Below are 24186 nucleotides of genomic sequence, written 5' to 3'. Positions count from 1 at the left end.
ATCTAATAGCGAAATGCCAATTTATAGAAAACAAAAAACAAAAGAAACGATTGATGTGGATCTTGGGATCCACATAGGGCAGCGTGGCTCCAATGAGGACCTCAGACTTCAAGTGGCCCAGCTTATGACATCAGTCACCTATGACGTCAATCGTCTATGATAGGGGTCTTCAACAGGGGGTCCGGGACCCCTAGGGGGTCCTCAGAGCTACTATGGGGGTCCGCCAAATCTTTGTGTGAGAGAACCACTTGAACCCTAGAATCCCTATTCTGAGGGGAACATTAGCCGAAAATAGCAGATCTACAAGCTCACAACGCCTCGCAGCGCAAGGCGTTGTGAAGAGGTGTAGGGAGAAAAGAGAAAAATAAGTTTCATCTGAATCTTTTATACAATATAGAGGGGGTCCCTGCTTCATCTCTCTCTCAGCTAGGGGGTCCTTGGGTTGAAAACGTTGAAGACCCCTGGTCTATGACATATCTATGATGTATGACTCTGAAATCTGGGCATGGTTTCGGCCCGATCAGTGTCCCCTTGACTTTCATTATGAAATTAAAATTAAACATAATATGTGGGAAAGGTACTTCTGTGGCCTACTGGCAGTGTGCCCAAGAAATTGGACTCACATAGACAGACACACAGACTGATCTAGACACCTGCAGAGCCACGCAGTAAAACGCACTATAAATACCCTTTGTCAGCATGGCTCTGTGATCTACTGCTATGGAGGTGTTGGCCAACCCAGAAGTGAACCCCCCACCATGAGTTCCCACCACAGATTTCCAATGGGACTTTTGGGTTTATTAAGGCAGTATTTCTTAGCTCTGTAGGTGAGAAAATAGCTCTCTCTTAGCTTTCTAGGAAGGAAGCAAAAGGCTCATTATATGATATTAACTCTACAATCAGTACGTTTTGTCTCTTGCCTCCCTGTCCTGAAGGAGAGAGGTATAATTTCAACAATTTCCAAACTACAGTAAAAATGGTGGTTGTCCAATCCACCTGCTTCAAAGGACTTTATTGACATTGTCATCCAGTACAGTAAGTGTCCTACCTGACAGGATCGACATTTCTCAGTGGAAGAGTAGCGAGACCACCTCCAACCACTGCAGAAGTTCTAGTTATATCATACTGACATATTTTAGTCAGTTTGGTTCTCAAAGTGGGGGGGGGGGGGTTCCAAGGGGTCCCCAGCAAAAGTATTTAATATAGCATCATATCATTTTAACCACTTCGTCCATTTATATGTTGGCTATATAAAAAAAATAGCAGATCTACAAGCTCACAGCACATCACTTTGTGCCGCGCTGCGAGCTTGTACATCTGCTATTTTTGATGTTTGGAAGGTTTTGAATTTTGAATTTTCTGGGTGTACCTGACACAAAACATTTTCAGATGGGGGGTCGGCGGCCAAATATATATCAATTTGGGGGTCCTTTTTGGCACAAAAAAGGTTTGAGAACCACTGCTTTAGGGTCTAAACAAGACCAGGAGACCTGGTTCTGCCAGACCCAGAATGAAGTTCTAGTATGATGAGCTTTACTTAATTACATACTTGTGACATAATAATGATGTCATGAATAGTTCGTGACGAAAGGGGACGAAAGGGGGACCGATTTTTTTTTGGCTGGGGCCGGAGGACAAAGTGACAGACTTTTTTTTGGCTGGGGCCGGAGGACAAAGTGACCATGCCCATGTATGGACGAAACAGGTACAAAGCCTCATGTAAGCCCGACCCCTTGGGTCTGGCAAAAAAACAACCATTGGAAATCTGTTGAGGGAACCCACTGCAAACTCACTTTCCAGGTTGTAGCACTACAAACTGTAAGACTGTACTGACACTGAGTTAGGCAGTGTGAGGCTGAGAAGTGGACTGGATGTCATTTACCAAGAACGTGCAAGTAGGCACCAGCGGTGACCGGTGGGACGCTGCTGCTGCGCAGCGACGCCTCGCATTCATAGAAGCCACTGTCCTTCACCGATGGCAGGCTGACGACCAGTCTGCGGCCAAAGTCTCGGATACCCGTGTTGACCACCACTCCATCTTTCCTCCAAGTAATACTCATCTTGACAAGTGGCCTGAAGGAGGGAAGGTGAAAAGAGAGAGCAAGAGACGGAGACAGACAGAGAGGGAGAGCGACAGAGGGAGAGAATGAAAGCGAGCGTGGCTTTTAATACAGATTTTTATTCCGTTTCAAGGTTGTGGCTCGCTGAGGGAATGATGGAATAGATTCTGTCATTCTGATTAAGTCTTTGAATGGGAGATAATAGTCAGCATTCAGGACAAGGGGTGAGGAGTAGGTGAGAGAGCAAGGAGAGGAACCTTGAATCAACTACTCAGATGGCGGAGAGGAACAAGGTGAGCGATGTACAGTATACAGTGCATCTGGCTATCACATTCAAACAAAAGATATCAAGGTTCACGCCAGTGATGATGAAATGTCAGCGGCGAGGTGGTCTTGAGTGTGTCTGCGTGTATTGTGCGTGTGCGTGTGCTAGGGCATTCACAGAATAGTCGAATATTTGAATATTCGAATATCAAACCGACTATTCGACTATCAAACCACTATTCGACTATTCGAAAAAAAAAAAAAAAAGCATTTTTTTTTTTTTTTTTTAGATTTTCTTTTTTTTAGTGGCTTTTCTAGAGCAGACACGCAGCTGTGAGCTCTGGTGTGACGTCAACTCGCATTCCTTGAGTCGAGTCATCAATGTGATTGAAAAAAAAAAAAAAAAAAAAACTTTTTTAAATTTTTAAATTTTTTATAATCAAACCGAATAATCGACTATTCGTATACTTTTGGGTCGAATAATTCGAATACCATAAATCACTATTCGTTAATGCCCTAGCGTGTGCGTGTCTGTGTACACTTTACAATTTGACATTGTGAGGATAAAATGGTTGTTTTATGGTAAAAAAATATTTGGTGAACAGACTGGCAGTCTGTTGGCAAAAGTTGGCATTTAATCAGTCGGCCGATGCGCACATTGTTGTGTTATTGCGTTATAGCTGGCAGGCTGGCCTGCCAGTGTTGCCAGGTCTGCTTATTATAACTTTGGGCTTGTTTTCCTGTAAAGTCGCTTGTAAATATTCATAGTTGCTGGTTGCTTTTGTTTGGGCTTGTCTGTGAAGTGTAGTTGTTTATTTGGGCTTGCTTTTCATAGACCTGGTCGCTTGTTTCACTCACAAAATCTAGCAACACCGAAGCCAGCTCGGACCAAACCATTAACCCCCTCTCTCCCCCCTCTTCACTACCCCACGGCTCTACTAGTCGGCCCAAAGACTGAACATGCTCGGTTTCTCATCGTCGGGTCGATCAAACCGAGCATCTATCTAAACAAAACGCTATTGAAATAACGTTAGGTTGAAGGAACGACGCTATTCGACAACAGGTTGTCGGCAGCAGACGCTTTCAAACGCCTCTCGCCGCCGAGTCGGGACTAAATCGGTGCGGTGGAGAGCTGCCTTTAGGTTCAGATTAAGGTTAGGATTAGGCATTTAAAGGTTACAGTAGGTTTAGGGGATATATAGAGTTATAGAGTTATGCCTGGTTTATACTTAGAAATAGCCAATCTATTCGCTCATATAGCGCATTGTGAGCTTGGCTATTTTTGGTGTGCGACACCGGTGTGCAACTAAGTATAAATCAGGCGTTATAGGGTTAGGATTTAAAATGTCAAATGACATTTACGAAATTGCTGATAAAAATGTTTTATGTCCCCACAAGTATAGTAATACAAAAGTGTGTGTGTGTGTGTGTGTGTGTGTGTGTGTGTGTGTGTGTGTGTGTGTGTGTGTGTGTGTGTGTGTGTGTGTGTGTGTGTGCGTGTGGTGTGTGCGTGTGTGCGTGTGTGTGTGTGTGTATATGTGTGTGTATGTGTGTAGATGTGAGTGAGAGGGAACCACACACCTGGCGTTGGCGATGCATTCCATGACCGCCTCAGTCCGTCCTACAGTCACACTGGTGTTCCTGGGGGAAACGATGATGGAGGGGGCGATGGGGTCCGCGGGTCCCCCCACATCTGCACACACAAACACACACACACACACACACACACACACACACACACACACACACACACACACACACACACACACACACACAGAGGAATGGAGGGAGAAATGAATAAAGGGAAAAAAAAGAAACACAGACTGACCTCATATCTCGCCTGCGCATCTACTCAATATAACCAAGTGTTTACGAGCGAGTTCTTACAGGGAGGCTGACCATCCATCACGGCTACCTAGCCGGCGTACCGTCGCCCAGCCTCCCTGTGTGTTATTAACCCTTTAAGACCTGAGGACCCCATTCTACAAAATATCTTCTCAATCCTAACAGTTTTCGGAAAAAGACTTGTTGTTATATATCAGTGGTGCTCAAACTTTTTCATGTCAATATATGGTTTTTCGCTGAGGACCCCCGTCTCAAAATATGTTGTTCCAGGGACCCCCAGAAGCAAAGAAAGAAAAATCATCATAGTCAAAATGTCACGATTTTTCAAAAATAGCAGACCTACAAGCTCGCAGCGCGGCACGAAGTGACGCGCTGTGAGCTTGTAGATCTGTTATTTTTGAATAACCAAACTATAAAATAATGGTTGAAGTGGTTAAAATCTAAAGTGACACAGATGCTTTCCCGGTTTTAATGAGTTAATACTCGCCTTTACTTTAGATCCCCCTTTTTTTTTATACTGCACACAGCATTTCCTGAGCACGGCGTTAGCCCAGGTGATAGGAACCATTATGTAGTATAATTGAGACAAACAGAGACGGCGATTAAATGCAGCACCATCGCTCACTGGCTCCACAGAGCCCGCAGCCAGCCATCGATTCACTGCCCTCAATCAGTGATCTCTCTCTGAATCTGGTCTCACCCAGACCACCCCCCTCCCCCCCCCCCCAATCACACACCTCCCTGAAGCACAGGTATGAGCGTATATGTGCTCAAATATATAATGTGTGTTCCATTTCCGTGCACTATAGCAGTGTACATGTATAAGGTGTGGGGCGGTGGCCCAAGCTTTCAGGCAGACTGTTTTTTTTCCTATCATGGCCCCACTTATTTGAAATTACATACTTTTAGAGCGCTTTTTTTCTTTCCTTTTTGTTTTGGCATCGCTGTGTTGTGGCCGAACTCCAAGTTTGAAGACTGCGTGAATAAACAACACTGTCTCTTTAAAGAGTTTTTTTTTTTTTTGCCAGGCTCCATTTGGACTGCCTCTTTCCTCAATTCCCTCCCAAGCTGTTCAAATGTGAACGTGAGCTATAGTAATTCAATTGTCTCGTGATGTGCAGGGCTTAGATGTGAGACAATTCACAGTCATAACTGACAAGACGCATATTTTTTAATTGGCATCATCTTAATTTTTCCCCTGCAGCCTGGGTTCTTGTAATAAGCTTTGATTGTTGTGTTCCACTGTTCCCAATGGAATAAACAGGGTCATACCGAAGTTATGCTGTACATGTTTTCATCTGCAAAATAATTAAACCCAAGTCTTTTTTAAATTAAAAACAACTATATTTAATGACTTGCATTAAGCAAGTTACTAAATTACTCACAAGCACACGTATGCACGCATACCAGTTTCAGGTTATTTCGTTATACAATTTGAGTTATACTGTATTCATATTCATTCCCATTCTCCTCCTTGATGTGTCATTGTTTGGTATTTTTTTCCCTTTTGTCTTTGAGGCAGAGTCTCAAGGTCCCTCAGGGGGTTTCAATGTGTCACCTGCTGAATTTATAACACACTTGTCGTCATTCTTTTAAAAAAAGGAAATAGAAGGATCAGGTAGACTCAATCTAAACTCTCTCAAGTGAGAAATGGATCACTAAGGACTACATTATCACAGGGTCCAGTTGTAATCTGATTGAATTTCGATTGGATCAAAATCTTGTAATAAATAAGAATAAAAAAAGGATTTTGAAGTCAGATTAGATCAGAATTTACAATTTAGGCATTGAGCAGATGCTCTTATCCAGAGCGATTTACATGTAAGAGATGAACCCTAGTCAACAAACAACAGGGTAAATGGTCACGTAAGAAGAGTGCAAAGGAAAAAAACAATTTAGTGCTTCAAAGAAACTAGCATTCTAGGTAAGCATCAAACCCTAGCATCTATCTAAACAACACGCTATCCAAATAACATCACGTAATCCAGTCTTGTTTTTGATCCGTGGGTATGTGTTGTTAAAAAGGTTTAAGTAGGATTGGGATACCGTTGATCAAAAAAGAAATCAGGACTAACGCTGATCCTGTGGATTTCAGGAACATGTAATAAAACCTCTCAAATAAAACAACATTTGCACCATTTGGTCTACATACATTTATTTATAACTTGCAATGTATTCAAACTCCTACCAAAATGGTGCTATTGAACAATACCTACATGTCAGTGCCTCTCTGTAAGTCCTCTCAGAACGACTGAATAAGATGGCTGTGTAATTGGTCGTTTCAAACACACAGCCATTAAACATCCATTAGCTGATGTGCTTTGGCTTGTGTTTCAATTAAATCAATCATGCCTAAGGCCTATAAACTTTATGTTCACTACACCAAAGTGGTGGAACCATGGACTCAAAAGGGCCTGATTTCACTGCTGTAGAAACCCACGCAAATGCTGGAGGGTTTTTTGGTGCTATTGCCTCAATATTAGATCAACTTAATTCTACCAAGGGTGGAGAAGTAACTAACAACAAGAAAAAAATGTTTTGGGTTGAAATCACCTGGAATTTGAATGCCATGGTATCTAGCCAGAAGAGGACCATATGGAGAGAGAAATATACTGCAGATGGAAGCATCTGAAGGGCAAGTCAATAAAGAACCATGCAGCTGAAGCAATAGGCAACAAGCTCTTCAGGAGAGGTGATTACACATATGGGGTTCTTGACATTACTGGAGGTGAAAACTTGCAAGCTCTGCAAGGGACTCAAGGTGTTGTAGGGGGCGGTGAGCCCACTATTGAAGAGGAAATGCGAGCCAGTTCCTCCTAATGCAGAGGAAACATTTATTCTGGATCACAGCCCTGTTATTGAGGAAGAAGCCACAGGAGCTCAGAAGAGACTCGAAACCGTTCTTTGCCAAACAAAGATGATGATGCCTATAAATCACTTCTTAAATGAGAAAACCGAAAGAGCAGGAGTACAGATTGGTCTGGCACAGGGACAAATCTTTCTTACCAAACTACAGCAAACCAAAGGCAGACTTGAGGTCCGCTTCGCAAAAGCACAGATTCAAAATACTGGTCTCGCCACAAATTAAGAAGAACTCTGAACATTCTTCATTTTTGAACTATTGGACATTTAGCATTTTTATTATTCAAAACATTTGTTCAAAATATCCACAATGTATTAGTGAATAACGTGATAATAAATGTGTTTGTATGTTTGTTTATTTGTTATGGGTTAAATGAATTTAAAATAAATGGAAGGATAGCTTTGTATTTTTTTGTATGTACTGTTTCTGTCTCTTTAAATAAAAACACTTAACGTGACCCCATGCTTGCTATACTGCCTGTTGTTCTTTACAAAGCTAGCCTACATTGTGATATGTAATCCCATTTAGAGCACGGTTAATCTGGATTTGGTCATCTTGAATAGTTTGTATATGGATTAGGGGGAACCAAACCAATGTTGCTTTGAAAAACATGCACATAAGCAGAGCTCTGAACTGTTTCTAGAGACATAAACAATACACGTAAATAAAAAAAAACAGAAACAAACTGTATTTGACTAGGAGCAGAAATAAAAACAGAAACGGAAACATCTTTAACTGTTCCGAACAGAAACATAAACAAGAAATCGCCATTACTGGTTAAATAAAGATATGTTTACGTTAATCAACATCACATTGAGGCGGCAGTGGCTCCGGAGGTAGAGCGACTGTCTTAGAATCAGAAGGTTCCCTGTTTGATCCCCAGCTCCTCCTGGCTGTGTGTTGAACTGTCCTTGAGCAAGACACTGAACCCCTAACTGCTCCAGATGAGCAGGTTGGTACCTTGCTTCCTTGTTTCCTCTACTGTCAGGGAGTGATGTGCGAATGGGTGGATGTGAAATACATTGTAAAGTGCTTTGGAGAAAGGTGCTATGTAGTCCATTTAGATTTTGGCGTGCCTTCATTGTTTCACTGGGTGCCCTTATAAAAAAGGTGCTGCATGCCGCAGCCAGACCTTATTGCCAGAGAGCAATGAAGCTGCATGTTGTGTAGCTAACTGGCTCTACATTCTTTACAGCCATGATTGCCCATCATATCCAGTCACCACTTACTAGCCAACACCAATTCACGCCGTTATTGAGCTCAATTTACCCTTGTTCATCCGTGAATTTCATGGATTGAAGGTGATGAATAGGTAATTGAAGGCAATAAGTAGGTACTCTATCCTGATTGGCTGAAATTGGCAACCCAGATGATTTTTTCCCCCCTGTTTCATAAAGAGCTGGAGAGACAGGGTGATCCCTGTTATTGAACAAACACTCTACAGCAATGATTACTATCAGAATATAAAGCTTTGACTTTTTAAATAAAAAACGTACAAAATGTTTTCACTTAGCCTACCCTATCTCTGAAGATTTGTATAATATTGTGCTGCATATTAGTGCCAATATGAAGTGCAAATGTATTGTTTTTCAATTCTGCCACAATGTGAAATGAATTACAATGACTTTTCTTTAGCATATAATAATACATATTTGCACCAAAGCATGCAAGTGTACAGATTTCTAAGTTGTTAATGCAGACTGTACAACCGTTTCAAACTCTTGTATTCCTCTTTAATTTGGGCATCTGTATTCTTGCATAGCCAGTCAATCAGAGTTCTCCGCCTACATGTATATACCAATACGTCTGGTGACATATAAATTCAATGTAGGGCCTAAAACTGGGTTGCAGAATCATTGCAAAGACTTTAGAGCGGCCCTTCATATTGGGATGTAAGTATCAGGATTGATTTCCAAGGCAGTAGGCATACAGTAGGTTTGTTAGCAGGTTTGCTAGCCACAACATTGAATTAAAGTTTCCACAGATGTATCAGTAGGCGATGATCTCTTATTGTCTGGGTACGCAATACAAGGGTAGGCTATCTGTATCTCCCTAATTGGTTCTCTTGAGTTATTCATTAGTTATTATTAGTTATTAAGTTATTTATCAAAAGGGGAGTGATGGCGGGTAAATCTGTCATGCCTACAACTTTATAAGCTGAAATGAATCACCTGGACAGGAGCAATATCCCTGTGATTGGCTGTGTGTGTGTGTGTGTGTGTGTGTGTGTGTGTGTGTGTGTGTGTGTGTGTGTGTGTGTGTGTGTGTGTGTGTGTGTGTGTGTGTGTGTGTGTGTGTGTGTGTGTGTGTGTGTGTGTGTGTGTGTGTGTGTGTGTGTGTGTGTGTTCAACATCAGAGAGTACAGTATGGGACATCTATTTACTACAGGTTCCAATTAGAATTGGGTCAAATAGTAGGCTTATTGTGTTTGTGTGTGTTTTTTTTTTTTTTAATCCTACTTTGGGAAGATCCCCCATTCAACTTTCTGAACAACTAGGCCAGGATTGTGTGGATTCTTTTTACACTCTGGGTTAAATTATCCCTGACCCAGTGTATCTCTAAATTGCATTGAGTTGGCAAATGATTACGAAGCATCGGCCTAGCCTGACAAAGAAGTTTCATTTTGTTTTCCGGACAGCTTAATTGATTTTATGCTATTTGTGTGTTCCGCATCGTTTTTCTATTTTTTTCTCCAGGCTATCATCAATCCATTCATCAGAAGCAGATCAGGAAAAACTCAACTAACACACCATTATGTACACAATGTGCCTGAGTCCAAACATTGATATTAGCTGATCAGATAAGAGATATCATCCATCATGTTTGTCTGTGTGTGTGTGTGTGTGTGTGTGTGTGTGTGTGTGTGTGTGTGTGTGTGTGTGTGTGTGTGTGTGTGTGTGTGTGTGTGTGTGTGTGTGTGTGTGTGTGTGTCTCATCTACGCTGCAGAGAACAAAAATAATACAGATACATCTACAAGCATTTATCAGCTCGCCTGGCATTGCTGGGGAACACGCATCGATCAGCGCACTCCGGTACCCAGCACTGGCCGGGTTGAATAGAGTGAAATAGGCTCTCTCTCCTTCTTTCCCCCTCTCCCTCTCCTTATCCCTGCCCCCTGACCCCCTCTCTCTCTCGCTGATCGAGCTCTGGTCTGACGTCACACACAACAACATAAACCCTTGCCTAATAACAGCGTCTTACGGCGTGTAACGTTTGCCTAACAACTGACCATTGCCTAATTTGTGCTGGCACTGGGCATGTCCAGCCCATATATGGGCGTATTATCTGCATGCCTTCAGCAGTCACCGCCACAACTTGTACTTTAGTAGAAGATACCCTAATCATTTGTATTGTGCGGATTGATAGCTTTCATACTGAGTTGTCATTGATGAGCATTTGCTTTGGACTGAAGCCTGATCCCCTCCACTTCACATCTTTTTCTGTGGGATGGATGTTTATGTTTGATGTTTCTCAGGACTGTGTGAAATATAAACTGCACAAATGTACAAATGAATGTTTGATGGCAGATATAAAGGCCTGTTAACTTTCACAACGTGGTGTTCAGTGTGCATCCCATTCTTCTATAGAGGGAAGCTGGCACACAGGTAAACAATACAATCCTAATTGTTAATTTAACTCAAATGGAACTGAATGGACCCACGAGATCCCATTTATGTCCATAATTTCCTTTACAGCACTTAAAGTACTAGCAGAGATCACAAATCAGTTGAAATGCTTCAAAGCGGTTAAAGTATGAGGCTAAACCGCAAGGTTTTCTTAACATCCTTTTTTTTTTTACTGTTTTTAGATTTACCATGAAAACACCACTTGAACAATAGGTTAGGAAGTTCACATCTTCTTGCATTTTTATACACAGCCTGGACACAAACATCTTTGGGTTATTAAAAGTGTATTTTTATGATCTGGTACGTTGCAGTTGGCCACTGTCAGAGTTGCTGGCGGGCACAGGGGTAGAGAGAGGTGTTGTGAATGAGATATGGATAATTTGGGAAAAGGATTCACCATTCAGGGAGTGATTGAATCGGTAACATCAGTTCACACTGAGAGGGCAGGCACTTTTATTGAGTTTCCAGATGGTGAGAGTGGTGGTGGAGAGGAGGAGATGTGTGAAAAAGCCTGGACAACTTGTCAGGTCATAGCTCTTAGCCCTTGTGTGTGTGTGTGTGTGTTATCTCCACCAGGCAGCAGGCAGGGGGGGGGAGAATCTTGCATTCGCCCCTGTCTGTCTCCTGTGCACTTTGTCTCCTGTTACGTTGAATAATTATTTGACCATGGCTTTTCTCCATGTGATATGGTCTGCTGGACAACACATTTTTGTTGATAATGACATTTTGACTGCTGCTATCCCACATTCTTTATTATCTTTTTGTCCTTAGTACAAAGCCCAAAAGTGCCATCAGAATATAACTTTATTTCATAGCATGTGCAGTACACTACTGCATGGAGCCTAAAAGCACACGTGGAGGACTGTTCCTATACTCTATCATGCTGGTCCCTTTAGTTCAAGTATTGCTTTCATAAACTGACAGATCAGCTGGTTGATGTGCTTTGGCTGCATATGCTCCAGCTACTTTATTATGCTTATGTCAATTTGGACTGATATGGAGGCTGCTGTCATTGATATTCCCAGGCTGATTTGTGTTCCCACTCGGCCACATGCATATTAGACACAAGGCATTAAACAATCAGCATCCTTTATCATAGCCTTCCCCCCCGTTGCCCCGTGCCTGGTCATTCATGCACAGTACAAAGCCAAAACCTGTCATCACATGCACCACACACAGACACAATGATGGAGGGAGGGCGTGCCTCCTGGTAGAGATTTGCTCTCCACTGAGCACACCATGTTAAGTGGCGTACATACTAGACAGAGATGGGGATTGACGTACGTCGGGGGTGAGGAACTGGTACGTTCTTTACATCAGTGCATTCAGTGCATTCATAGTTTGACATGTTTCTTATGCGTGATTAGGGCCAAGAGGCTATTCATCCTCCAGAGGGAAGAAGTGAACGTACGTCAGGTACGTCAGGTTGAGCTCAGAGCTCAACCTGACGTACCTGACGGACAAACCCCCCATCCCCCCTCCCCTTTTTGGTCTCCCCCTCCGTTCCTTATGCTTACTTAAGGGTCTTACGTCGAGTATGAATAGGCCTTTAGTGGCTGAAACGCATCAAAAAGGAAGCATCATATCCATTTCATATGGATTATGAAACATGGAGATACAAGGTTTCTGCGCGACGGCAATGATATGATATTATATGATATGTGTACTGTATGGCTCATAGAAATGTATGGAGACACCTGTTCATGGAGATACGTAATTTATCCCTAAAAGCGCACTGGAAAATCTTTTTTATAATTAACTCTTAACCTGAGTCCATCTGGTCATTAAGCGCATACTTTTTTTTTAAAAAATATGTGATCACAGGAATCTGTATTTCCACTAATGTTTAGTGAAGAATTATAAAATGAGTAACCGTAATGAATAAATATGGTATAATACAGTAATGGCTGTTGGAGGTATATTAAATGCTCAGTGCCTTTAGATTCAGAAGTTCAATTTTAATAACATGCTTTGATCCAGCATAAATCTGATATTTAGCATGTCAAATTAATGTTGAACTTGTAGCCACATGTCTTGACAGTGTTTCCACAGCCAACTTTGTGTTCCTATCGCTAACAGGAAAAAAGTATGCGGGGCTTTTTCTTAACATAATAAATATAATCGTTAGTCATTAATGGGTTCGGTAACTGCATTTGCATGAACAGAGGCCAAAAGATACATTAAAATATTGATTTAAATTTAACGCATGCATTAAATTCTGTTGGGCGTCCTCTCGGCCAACCCTAACCAATCACATGCTGCTATAACCAAGGCAGGCCCCGTAACTCTAAAACAATCCCTATGTGTATATGTGCGTGTGTGCGCACGCATGGAGTGTACTTGATCATACACTGCTCTCAGTGGCATTTTAATAAATCCGGAGATACAAGTGTGTGTGTGTGTGTGTGTGTGTGTGTGTGTGTGTGTGTGTGTGTGTGTGTGTGTGTGTGTGTGTGTGTGTGTGTGTGTGTGTGTGTGTGTGTGTGTGTGTGTGTGTGTGTGGAGGTGGGGAGGGGGGGGCTTTATAGGCCTGTTCAATCAGCCCATAAGAGTTCTGTTGGAGTGAAGCCTAAAGGATGCTGTGGGACTGTAATGGACCTGTTAACCAGAGGCAGAAGGGCACATCAGGAGAAAAGGACAACTATTGTGGGTGGGAGGTAATGGTTATGATTATGATTACACAGTAACGTCCTCAGCATTCATTTAGCTCAGAGAGGGTAATACTTTACCCAAAAATTGATTCAAAATGGACTCATACATTTTTACACTCTCAGGGGTGAATTCACAAAGAATGGGTTGCAACCGCTGACAGCACCATGAATTGTTCATGACTTGCAACCGATATCTGTGCCATCTCAAGGTCCGATTCCAAAACAATATTGCGCTAATGATATGACAAAACACACCCATAAAGTTTTGCAGCTGAGTGCAACTTGCCCTTGTTTTACATCTGATTGCGATGATGTATTTGGCGGTGAATAAATGGTGTCTTTGTGCTGCACTATTTATTCGGGTGTTGATGTATCTCTTTGACTGTAACCGAGGAGTTTGTGGAGCTGATGATGAGGCGTTATATAGGCCTGGCAAAAGCCAGAAAATGCTAATGTAATCAAATGGCAAATTTTATTAGAGGTCTCTGGGTACGGTCGCACATCCACATCAGAAGTGTCAGTGTCCTGTTTTGAGAAAACTTGACGCGGCTGAAACATGGAGTTCAACATTGATGAACTTTGACCATGCGTCAACCAATAGGAAAGAAGCACATCACTTGGCAGGCATTTCGCTTGTAGTTTTATTTCAGTGAGCCAATCACTCCAACGTAAGTCAAATGAACTACACACCAGAAAACGTCAACGGGCACGGCCCACAATCCACAAGACAACATGGGTAATCGACGCAGGTGACGCCTCGGCATGCGTTGGCTACTCCGCTTCGTATGTGTGACCATACCCTAACCATTGGAAATGTTATGCTCTTTTGTCCAAAAATTATATTTTACATGGCCGATCCTTTTGTGAATTTGTCCCTCACAGTTGACTGTGTACGCATATGTAACCCAGCAGAGAATTGACCTTTTTCACCAACAAGGCTCGTCTTAACAGGGTATCCATTAATTCTTATGGATTCTGTCTGTGATCATTTAATTTGTGTTTGAATATGGTGTATAGTGTTATACACCATATTCAAAATTCGAACAGCCCGGACTAGATATTACCATTAGGCTTGATAAAGGAATATCCTTTAGCATTCTGTGTCCCTCAACGATCAAATGACTAGTTAGATCTCTACCAGCTTATATGAAGTGGAAGTCATTTGACAATTCTTGTGGAAAGGCACTGAGGGCAGATAACCCAAAAGGTGTAGCCACTGGGGGGTGCTAAGGATGTTTCCATTGACTTTGACTGAGCCACCTGTTGGACAGGTGCTCCAGTGCTGAACTGAGAGCAGAGATGAACAAGAAAACTTGGTCTATGGCATTTGTATTTGCAACCAGCTGCCGGTGCAGCCTGTTGATAAGAGATAGCTGGTGACTCACACTGTCCTTGGCTTGGGATGTTGCAAAGGTGCATGTAATGAGTGCCTTTGGGAGTGTCTGTGTGTGTGTGTGTGTGTGTGTGTGTGTGTGTGTGTGTGTGTGTGTGTGTGTGTGTGTGTGTGTGTGTGTGTGTGTGTGTGTGTGTGTGTGTGTGTGTGTGTGTGTGTGTGTGTGTGTGTGTGTGTGTGTGTGTGTCTGTGAGTGTGTGTGTGTGTGTGTGTGTGTGTGTGTGTGTGTGTGTGTGTGTGCGTGCTTACTCTCTACAGTGAGTGTGACCGGCTGGCTGGTCTTGTTGTCTCCATTCTTGTCGTTGACAGCCTGGGCGTAATAGCGACCAGCATCAGGGGCCACCGTAGACAGGATCACCAATGTGTTGTCCAAGGTGATGGCACTGGGCAAGTATTTATTTGCGCGCATACACACACACACACACACACACACACACACACACACACACACACACACACACACACACACACACACACACACACACACACACACACACACACACGCGCACGCAGAGAGACAAACACTCATATCATTAACCCTGTGACTCGTTACTTCTGTGAGTTAATAAATCAGTCTGACTCGGAGAGTCCCCTTTTATAATGCATCATACACAAGCGCACCACCCACACAAACACACACACACACACACACACACACACACACCCACACCCACACACACACACACACACACACACACACACACACCCACCCACCCACACAAACACACACACACACACACACCCAAACACACAAATAATGTGTGACCAAGAGAGACGTGCAGTGGATAATAATGTTAGCTGTGCGCCTCCGAGGGTACGAGCATCTGCATGTCGGCAGGTTCATGGTCTGACCAGGTGAGACCAGGCTGCGTGAGATGAGAGCTGACACTGGTCCACAGCCAGATTAGCGTCTGTGTATCTGCCAGTGCAGGATAAACAGACGCACTCCTGGACCATTAGGGGCCGTGGCTCTCGCCAAGTCAACACACGCCTCGACATCCACGCGCGCCCGTGCATATCAATGTGGCCTGACACGGAGCGAGCAAACAAGCGGCAAGCGCACAGCTTCCTGTCAGTGCCGCTCAGCATCATAAAATGGAGCTTAACTGCTCCACTCCGACCCAATAACAGTCGACCGCATAGTGGCCGGCTCCTGAATAACTTGTAGCAGGGGGGAGACGTGCTCGGGAGGCGGGGGGAGCTTTTGTGCTTTTTGCTCCCTCGGCGGCGTCTCGCCCATCTCTTGGGGGCGTCGTGGGCAGAGTGACGCATGCGTTTCTGTTCCAATGAGTCCTACTGAGAGGATGCGATTCCAGGTAAACGTCTGAACGTCTTCACGTCAACCATGACATGACGCAGCGTGCTGCTGAATAATAAATGTCATGTGGCTTCTGAGCAGCCTGCCTGTCAACCTGTCTGACTGGATGGCTAAATTAATCTCTGATGATTAGCTGGGACACGCCGGACACACAGAGGCACTGTTTGGATACACACAGTAATGTAGCTACTGGTATGCAACCATGCATGCATCAAGCATCCTGCATTGCCTAACGCATGAATTAGTGTATCCCTCTCGCATGCAAAGAGGGTAATCACAGGACCCATGCAGTCTCACGTATGTTCGACACTGGTACGTATGCGTAAGTACACCAGCATACCACGCACGTACACACACACACACACACACACACACACACACACACACACACACACACACACACACACACACACACACACACACACACACACACACACACACACACACACACACACACTGGGTTGAGCACTGTCAGTCACAAACACATCATCAATTGACACCTTTTGTCCAATTTTGCCTAATTGGCTCCCCCGCTGCCTGTTCTATCCCCCCCCCCCCTCCTCCCCCGCCTTCAATCATCAATCATCCTGGTTGCAAAGTCAATAGGGGCGTGCCATGTATTTTATTCATTAGCTATTCTGCTCAACCTAACACTGCGTGTGGGAGGATTGCAAAAAAATGAAATGAAATAAATTAGAATAAATTAAAATGTGAAAGTATTGTTTTTGAATTGGGATTGAAATACAGTATGTCCTTGTTCTGGTTTGGCCTTATGTTGTTGTAGAGAGCGTGTGACAATGCACGTTGAGACACAATGGGGAAAGGGCATGCCACGCACTACACACACACACCAAGAATACGTATAATAAGGGTCTAGATTTACATGCGGCTGCTGGAGGGAATCTTCCGGCCATCTCTGAACCATGTGATCTGTGGTCTGGGGAAGCTGTGGATCCGTGGAGCGCGGATGAGAGACCCCTCACCCTGAGATACGGTTTGTGACCTCTCTGCCTCCACAAAGCCACCCATATCTAGAGAAAAGGTACAGTAGTTAAAGAAAGGCGAGAGAGTGTGCCAGAGAGAGAAAGGTAAACAAAAAAAGAGGCTGATATTAGCATTGGAAGAGTGGATGTTTGAATGCATGCTGGCGGCAGAGCGTTGTCTTTGTTCTGCACCTTACATTAGCTAAGCTCCTTTAGTCGGAGTGACTCATCCTAGTACAAGACGACGGGCCTTTCACAACACCCTCCATCCTTTCACAACACCCTCCACTCCTAACTCATTTAAAGACGGGGTTCACGTGTTCTGTAAAGGGGAAGATAACTGCACTCACAGGCCACCTGCACTTCTGTACTGCACTGCATTATAGCGCCCACACGGTTCCTGACGATGCAGCGGTAGTGGCCGGCGTGCGATCGGTCCAGGGAGGGAATCAGGTACCTAATTGGAGACACACACAGACGCACGCACGTACAGCACACATCACACAGCACCATTAGTCACCATCAGCTTGATGGACAGGGCCCGCCTTGTCATTGCAAAGCGTTCATTCCCTTTCCCAGGATGTTAAAGAAGTGGTAATCTTTCGGACGACAGAAAACACAGGTGCAAAATGGAATTCCACTCATGTATCGCGTCCCATTGCACGAGTGTAAGTGCATCTAAGGTGGGTGAATAATGGTCTGCCTTAGCGCTGATGTGGTGGATGAGACGTGAAAAAACTGGAAAGGGGGAATAACACAGAACATAATTTAATTTAAAGATCCAGTGATCAGTAAAGACACAAGTAGAGATCAGCAAAGACATAATAGAGATCAGTAAAGACACAAAAAGCCCATCTGTCACTCTATCAAATCAAATATGAACGCATCTGGTATATTCATCCTGGCTTTGCGAGTGACGCAGACACCGGATGTGCAAGCAAGGTAAATGCCATCTTGATAAGCCCAACACTGTGTCCCCTTTAATTGGTCGGCTCAATAAAGCCACTTAGAAGTTGTGAGTCCGCCCCTGCCATGTTCGCCCTGCATCGCTACTCGGGGGGATGGGGGGTGGTGGTATGCGCTGATTCCTTGGCTAAATGGATTCCAGTTTGCCTCTTTGATCAGGGCTGGTGGAGAATAACAAGCAGAGGGCTGCTGGTCTATGAGGCAGACCCAGAGGACACGTGAGAGCACACAGCAGACTGCTGAAGAGAGGCAGAGCGAAAGACGGAGATAGAAGGAGAGAGACACATATACATAGAGAACAAGAGAGAGAGAGGGAGGGTGAGTGACAGAAGAGGTTTGGAAGGGGGGGTTGGAGAGAGAGAGAGAGAGAGACACACACAGACAGACAGACAGACAGACAGACAGACAGACAGACAGACAGACAGACAGACAGACAGACAGACAGACAGACAGACAGACAGACAGACAGACAGACAGACAGACAGACAGACAGACAGACAGACAGACAGACAGACAGACAGACAGACAGAGAAAGAGACAGAGAGAGTGAGGACTGAGACGGAGGGGGAAGCTGCAGTGAGGAGGTTAGCCAGATAGCCATCAGCCACTGACACCTGAGAGTGTCTGTTCATGTGTAGGCTGTCAGTATGAACAGGGAACAGGGTCACAATCAGACAGGGCCTACGTGTTTCATTCAGGGGAGCAACCGTGAACAGTGGCCGACACACTATAGGCACCTCACGCATCTCTCTCTCTCTCTCTCTCTCTCTCTCTCGCTCTCTCTCTCTTCACTCACTCACACACACACACACACACACACACACACACACACACACACACACACACACACACACACACACACACACACACACACACACACACACACACACACACACACACACACACAGACTGAGGGAACAAAGGCTGGAGTTTGGTTTTGCAATTGAGTGCTATTGGGAAGAATTCTTGATATTGTATTGGTGGAAGCTGTAGCATGTGCAAAAAAAGCTTTTCTTGAAGTTCATGGTCAGCAAAACATCTTATTGTTGGCAGAGCACACTTACCCACCCACACTGTAATGGCTGACGCGGAAAAAAAGGAATATTGTGTTCTCAATGCAACAATAGGGCTCTCAAAACAACAAAATATACCCTCCATTTGCTGTCTATTGCAGGCGGATATCATTCAGAAAAAAAGTGAAAAACGTGAAAATCTCGTAAAGGGGGGGTGGAGGGTGGGGTGGAGGTGCAGATAAACATCTGCAGAGTTTACACGAGGCCAATGAAATTATTGGTGACTAAGAGCATGTAGCACCGACATAAAGGGGGCTCTTTTCCTCGTCTCGCACCATCTGCGTGCTGAATACAATGTGGAGTACAAATCGGAAAGAATCTGACAATCCCCTGAACACAAGATGTTATGTCTCAGGGGAGATACGTAGCCAAATCAGCCTTGAATAAATCCATAAAAAATGAGTCTGGAATATGAATAAAAATGAATTATTAGTTACATTTAAATGGCACAGACATTTCCCGGTGTAGCGGCCTAATTACATTTGATGGAAAAAAGGGAGTGATGTCCAGGGGGAGGCTTGGGTTCTGGCTCTCACCTGTACTCCAGGGAGAAGCGGGTCAGCTCCGTGCCGTTGTAGATCCATTTGAACTCCAGGGGCCAGCTGCCCTCGGCCATGCAGGTCAGGACCAGACGGTTCCCCTCCAGGTGCACTTGGGTCTGAACGGGCTCCATCTTAAAGTAGGGCGGAACATCATCCACTGGGGGGAGAGAGAGAGAGAGAGAGAGAGAGAGAGAGAGAGAGAGAGAGAGAGAGAGAGAGAGAGAGATAAAGCAAAGTGGTGGGAAAAGGATGCAGGAGGGAAGGTTTAGTGATTGCTGTGAAGCTGACAACTTACAGTACACAAGTCCGGCAATTCAAAGGAGCGGAGAAAAAAAAGAGAAGCTAGTTCCATTTTTCCTTGGCACTGATTGGGAACTTGAAGGTCAACAGAAAACTCTGCTAAAATGCAGCAGAGTAAGTTGTTACAGCCAAAGTGGCTTGCTTTTTTTCCTCCTCCATCTTGAATTCAAATCCACTTGCAAAGAGGCAGAAGGACAATTTGTGCTATCCAAGAAGTCTAAATGAAGAGTGAAAAATTATTAGTGCGAGCAAACGTACCCACAGCAGCATGGGGAGAGAGAGACACAAGGACAAATACACAACGCAAAGCAGATGCCTAGAGACCAACCGTACCACGGCAAAAAAGGGGGTTACGCGAGTATGGGGATTGAGGGGGGTGGGGGTGTGACACTGCTTTGGAAAACACAAAGTTTTCTGCCCCTAAACCCCCTCATGACAGGATGAGCTATGCTCTGTGCCTTCCTTCATTTATCTTTATGACTTCCCTAACGCAGCCCCCGATTATACAGGTCCCCATCTGCAGCGGTGCAACGCAGCCGGCGCCGCGCACCGACCGTGGCTAGTAGTAAGGTGACATGCAAGAGCTCGGTGCTCTCGGGCCTCGGAGACAAAGTGCTTTCATTTGAGCTGATGAAAAAGGCATGATCAGACCTATTGATCTGTCTGACTCACCAGCCACGGGCGACACTGAGCCGATTGTGCCACTGTTTGTGGCGCTGGGCTAATTAAAGTCTGTATTAATAGCTTGCAGTAAGCCCCCCCCCCCCCCCCCCCCCCCCCAGTCCCCCAGTGCACCGCACGCCTGGTTCCTGCTCAACACCATGCTGGCTGACTCACTCCCACGGCTGATTACTGGAGCATCTCCTCCACGTTGCACACCGACACTCACGTGCACAGCACTGGAGATTTACACTGCCAATGAACAGGATATTGCATTGCTGTTCTGGAAGTGTAGGTGAATGGATGGGGATATCGGGGACTAATAGTACAATAGGTAGGGCCTGATTGAAACTGTTCATTAAAATCTGAAAAAAACGCGCACGCACGCACGCACGCACGCACACGCACACACACACACACACACACACACACACACACACACACACACACACACACATTCTTGTAGAGCTATACTTGTGAGGACAGGACAGATTTCCATTACCAAAATTCATTCCCTAACCACCAGCACTACATGCCTAACCTTAACCAATTTTTTTTATTCTAACCCAATAAAGGGCACATCCACACAAAGAATAATAACTATAAATATATTGCTTTAAAAATCATACTAACTCAAGTCTATGGCAGAGCATCTAGACTAGTGGTTCTCAACCTTTTCAGGCTGCGACCCCCCAAAATAATCATATTTGAAATGGGGACCCCCCAACATAATCATATTTGAACTGGTGACCACCCACCCTGACAAGCACTTGGAAAGTATAAGTTGAGGCATTACATTTAGTTTGACTCGGTTCCAAAGATACATATTTTATAGTATAGTTTGTTGATTACTTTTGATATTTGATATAGTAGTGGTCTTTTTCTTTTTTAGGTTTTAAAAAGGTCTTAAAAGTCATTAAATTGTCACTTCCCTGTCATCTATTCTGGGGACCCCCCGACAATCATGTGGGGACCCCCCTGGGGGTCCCGACCCACAGGTTGAGAGCCACTGATCTAGACCACGGCTACAGCGACAGTGACTAACGATATCGTTGGGATCACTTTCTGAGCGATTTGATGAACACTGACAGCCAATCAAAATCCATCTGCATTTACAGGGCGTCACGTTTAAGACATCACATCACTCACGTTCAACATGCCAGATGACATTGCTGAGAGACTCATCATTGAGGTTCAAAAAATAATGAATCATCTGCGCCAATCGGATTATCCACATATTGCATCGGCGAGTGCCCGGGGGCGCCAACCAATTTGCTGTGCTGGGAGGCAGCAACGTGGAAATAGATGAAAAATGTAAATAGTTTTTTGTGGTCAGAAACGGCAAGATGCAACATTTCAGTCAGACACTTTCCCCAAGATAAACCATTTATTGCAATGATATTGCATAGAATTTGGCGGTGTGACTCTGCACCTGTGTTACTACAGATTAATCTGCGCAAGCATGACACAGAATCTGAGAACACACTGAAGCAGAGCCTAAGATACAGTTATTACATGGACATAACATTTTGATTGATTGAATAGTTTATTAGACAGAAACGTAAACAGCTACAGTCAGACATTTGAGCTAAAAGGATAACACAAAAAAGTCCAATTCATCAACATTAGCATAAAAGAATAACACCAAAGTACAATATCATAAACAAATATAAAACACTATATGTACAGAGTAGGGAAAAAGGAAAAACAAATTTAAAACTTCTAGAAGTGAGTTTACCTCCCCTTTGGCCTCCTGAAAGATGAATTTTCAGGCCTTTTTTTGAAGGAAGCCAGTGATCCACATTGAACCCGTCAAGGGCATAACTTACACAGATGTAACACAAGACAATCCACAGAAATCCATACAATTAACACAGTGACATAGTGAAGAACTAAATGCCACAAGGAGGAGGCTGGGGAGGTGAGACCTATACTGAGTGTGTAGTATGAAGAGTGAGAGGTGGTCTGCTTAAAAAGACCACCTAGATTTTATTTGACTATTAACATTATTCTTATTAATAATGTTGAAAACTGTTGAAAAGTAGCCACTGCTGAGCTTCTTTCAGCACCACGGAGGCGAGGAGAGAGAGAGATGCTGTTTATTTTGTACACTTTATTGCTGATAGAAGATAGTAGTAGTATGTTCAAGGACCTTTCGTCTTTGAATACTTTTGTGTACCCCTTAGGGATGTGCGTCACTAAAAGTTTAGGACTAATTAACCAAAATTAAGTCATATATATAAAAAATTAAATATAAATCACTTTAATATAATTTATCATCGTTCCTCGTACAATATTTTACAATACCTAAGGCCATCTTTTAGGCCTTATTTGAACTACCCACACATCATGGATGTTTAACCGTGGTTTACTGCCCACATTCCAAAGAACCCATATCCTTCCGGTTTACTTTTTCTTTCTCTGCATACAGCAGTGAGACGTCATCAATATCCATGTTGGTACTCTGACACAGCTGGAGTCAAGTAACGTGTTTGGCGCCAACTGTTTACAGAACGTTCTCATTTATGAGTGGTGATGCTCACATCGTTATAGTTATCGCTATAATTATCATTCCTGTTGTAGGCAGCCCATAAGCCTAAACTGAAATCCCAACCCTAAAACAAGCACTTGAAAAGTGAGGCCAACTAAATGTCCTAATGTCCTCCTATTTTTCTGTAATTGTCCCTGTGAGGAGATTTTGATTCTCACAAAGACACGCTCGCACACACGCACGCACGCACGCTCGCACGCACGTGCGCGCGCATACGCACACGCACACGCACACACACACACACACACACACACACACACACACACACACACACACACACACACACACTTCGGCAACAGTGCCTAAGGGTGTGTGTTTCCCCACACCCACACACATCACTCGTGAGATGGGTGGCAAATCGAACACAGAAAAAAATCTATCTCATCACTTGTGTTCCTAAAGGCAGCAGTTACGATCTCTGCTGTTTGGTGACACCAGCGGCATGCCATGTCAGAGGCAGTCCACACGGTCCAGCGCTTGGCTAATCCGTTTCTCTCTGTCACCCCTGCATGAACCTCTCCAACACAAACACAGCCCGACCCAGTAGGACCTTGAAACTGATCCCCGTCTGAGCCCAAATGGAGAGACCGTCCTCATTCTCCCTGGGCACTAGACGCGGGAGCAATGGCTTTGCTGTAATTCCATCTTGCCAGTAAATGCACCCGCACGACATACACGTACAGTAGACACGCACGCACGCACGCACGCACGCACGCACGCACGCACGCACACACGCACGCACGCACGCACGCACACGCACACGCACACGCACACGCACACGCACACGCACACGCACACACACACACTCAAAACTAAACACACCCACTTGTAAACCACTACCCCACGCACCCCCACCTAGCTCAGGAGCTTGGCGGCTACAAGCACTTAGCGATACAGCGTCACGTCAACAAGCCACCATTAGAGACCACCGTCACGTCAACAAGCCTCGAAGCCGCCATTAGAGACCACCAGATTGCGAGACCCAGACCGACAAATTGATCAAATGACAAAAAAAGGCGAACTCATAGTACCAAGTTACCAACATGCAAAGTGCAGAAGTGGAGGATGGGTACACTGTACAACGTGCAAT

The 24186-nt window shown here is 44.3% G+C and overlaps 1 protein-coding gene across 1 annotated transcript in view; it reads right to left on the bottom strand.

The window, feature by feature from the left end:
- The window catches only part of LOC308099078 (protein sidekick-2-like), a 123415-nt gene that overhangs the window by 43251 nt on the left and 55978 nt on the right, over window positions 1–24186 (bottom strand). Inside the window, exons 2-7 of the mRNA XM_080447651.1 lie at window positions 19580–19742; window positions 17355–17461; window positions 16905–17052; window positions 14953–15086; window positions 3906–4017; window positions 1883–2073 (exon numbers count right to left, since the gene is read on the bottom strand). Of these exons, the coding sequence (XP_080303777.1) occupies window positions 1883–2073; window positions 3906–4017; window positions 14953–15086; window positions 16905–17052; window positions 17355–17461; window positions 19580–19742 (855 nt within the window). The remainder of the gene's footprint in view (window positions 1–1882; window positions 2074–3905; window positions 4018–14952; window positions 15087–16904; window positions 17053–17354; window positions 17462–19579; window positions 19743–24186) is intronic.

Source organism: Gymnoscopelus braueri (genome assembly GCF_963280865.1).
Source record: "Gymnoscopelus braueri genome assembly, chromosome: 13".
In the NCBI taxonomy this organism is placed as follows: Eukaryota; Metazoa; Chordata; class Actinopteri; order Myctophiformes; family Myctophidae; genus Gymnoscopelus; species Gymnoscopelus braueri.
This window is presented reverse-complemented; position numbering and strand designations above follow the sequence as displayed.